General features: G+C 50.0%; 1 protein-coding gene across 2 annotated transcripts in view; it reads right to left on the bottom strand.

The window, feature by feature from the left end:
- GALNT2 (polypeptide N-acetylgalactosaminyltransferase 2) overlaps window positions 1-2,196 on the bottom strand; it is a 208,148-nt gene that overhangs the window by 46,574 nt on the left and 159,378 nt on the right. For both annotated transcript variants that reach the window (XM_023513885.1, XM_012805913.2), the window contains exons 4-6: window positions 1,968-2,066; window positions 1,638-1,705; window positions 1,332-1,397 (exon numbers count right to left, since the gene is read on the bottom strand). In XM_023513885.1, the coding sequence (XP_023369653.1) occupies window positions 1,332-1,397; window positions 1,638-1,705; window positions 1,968-2,066 (233 nt within the window). The remainder of the gene's footprint in view (window positions 1-1,331; window positions 1,398-1,637; window positions 1,706-1,967; window positions 2,067-2,196) is intronic.

Consider the following 2,196-nt stretch of genomic DNA (forward strand, 5'->3'; position numbering starts at 1 on the left):
CACACACACACACACACACACGGCAGGCACATCTGTCCAGCCATGGATACGTGAGCACACACACACACGGCAGGCACATCTCTCCAGCTGTGGATACGCGCGCGCACACATACACACACGACAGGCACATCTCTCCAGCTGTGGATACGCACATGCACACATACACACATGGCAGGCACATCTGTCCAGCTGTGGATGTGCACATGCACACACGGCAGGCACATCTGTCCAGCCGTGGATACGCGCACACACATGCACACACGCACACACACGGCAGGCACATCTGTCCAGCCGTGGACACACACACACACACGGCAGGCACATCTGTCCAGCTGTGGATACGCACACATACACACGGCAGGCACATCTGCCCAGCTGTGGATACGCACACACACGGCAGGCACATCTGTCCAGCTGTGGATACGCACACACACGGCAGGCACATCTGTCCAGCTGTGGATATGCACACACACATGGCAGGCACATCTGTCCAGCTGTGGATACGCACACACACATACACACATGGCAGGCAGAGACTGCATTGATCAAGGAATAACTTGATCACCCCTCCTGGATCAACAGAGTCACCCTCAAAGAGCAAACGTGGCCTGAGTTTTAAACATTTTTGAATTTTCTATATTGAGAAATTTCTCCAGACTATGGAGGAACCAGAACCCAGCACCAGGCTCCCTAAATAGCAGTGATGTGCTGGATGTTGTTTATGCTGTGATTTGAGCTTCCTCTCCAGATCCTCCAAAGTAATTCTTCCTCCTTTAGAGTTTCTTTTATAACTGCCAATGAAGACAGACTCGGTTTGCTCAGCCCCAGCAGACAAGACTGACATGAGGTTTCGAGCCGGCATTTGCAAACCTGCGTGAGCATATAATTGCAGCACTCTCTCCCTGTCTGGAGGGTTCACTTTCAGCAGGCTGTCAAACTCGAATCCCAGTTACTTTATCAGATGCCTGGAGCACGGAGTCATTAAACTTCTCATTGCTAAATCTTTGTTTTCCTTCAAATGTCTTACTATACTCAGGGATTGGTAAGACTTCCTAGGTTGTGAAAGAAAGACTTAAGCTAATTTTCGAAACACATAAATGAAAATATAGTTCGAACTCTTGCTCCAATATACAAATAATTTCAATTAGTTGAGCTTTTCATGTCCTCCCTGTATTTGCTGGGGAGGGGTCCTCAGCGGCGCTGGTAAGGGGACGCAGATACAAATACCAGACAATTATTGCTCTTTCAGTTAAAGCACTTCTTAAATTATTACTGGGCTTCGGAAAAGTCAGAATTCAACTGTCTTGGTAATCAATTTAAAAAAGTCTTACCTTCTCGCCGATCATTTCTGAGGACCCGCACTTTCTCAATTTTCCCCAAAAGGGCCCCGTCCTCAGCTAGGAAAAGAAAAGAAGCAGAGGGTTTTGAACCTGGAGTGTACAAAGAGTTCTGCACTCACGCACAATTCTCAGCCACTGAGGGTAGAGTATCTCCTTGGGGAATCACTGAGGCCCCTCTACTCTCTGAGGATCTGACTCCACCAGCTTGTGTCTCATTAGCACCCTCACTGCAGAGAGGCTGGGCCCAGGAGAAGGGCCGCCATGAAACTAGATCCATCTCAGTACTCAGGTACTCACGGTCGTTGCTGTAGTCGTCCACCAGGATGATCTCTTTTATGAGATGGGGTGGGCTTTTCTTAAGTACGCTGAGGAAAAATAAAAGATATAAGTTGTGGTCCTTTTAGGGGTATCACTTGGGGTGGGAGATTCTCATATTATGGCCTAATTCTTGGTTGAAGGATCTATCTGCCACTTCCAGTGCAGAGCAGGGAGGTGACCCTGCCTGCAGCCCCCACGGGCAGCCCCGGCTTGCCAGTGACTGGAACACAGCTCATGCCTAGTGTCCCTGACAGGTAATGCCTCCCATAAAATGCAACAGGTGTGTAGGGTGGTATCTCCTGGGCTCACCTGACCACTGTCCTCAGCAAGGCCGACCTGGCTTCATTGTGAAATGTGATCACCACGCTGGTGGCCGGTAGATCTACCCTCCACTGTTTCCGCTGACACCTGAAGGAAGAGAAAGGTCACCTCTGAGTGATGACCCCAGACCAGCCAGGGCTCGCGTAGTCCTAGAGAGAATGAATAGTGACCAGCCAGGGCTCGCGCGGTCCCAGAGAGACTGAGTAGTGACCAGCCA

This window comes from Otolemur garnettii, unplaced genomic scaffold (assembly GCF_000181295.1).
Source record: "Otolemur garnettii isolate 467f Iridium unplaced genomic scaffold, OtoGar3 scaffold00045, whole genome shotgun sequence".
NCBI lineage: Eukaryota > Metazoa > Chordata > Mammalia > Primates > Galagidae > Otolemur > Otolemur garnettii.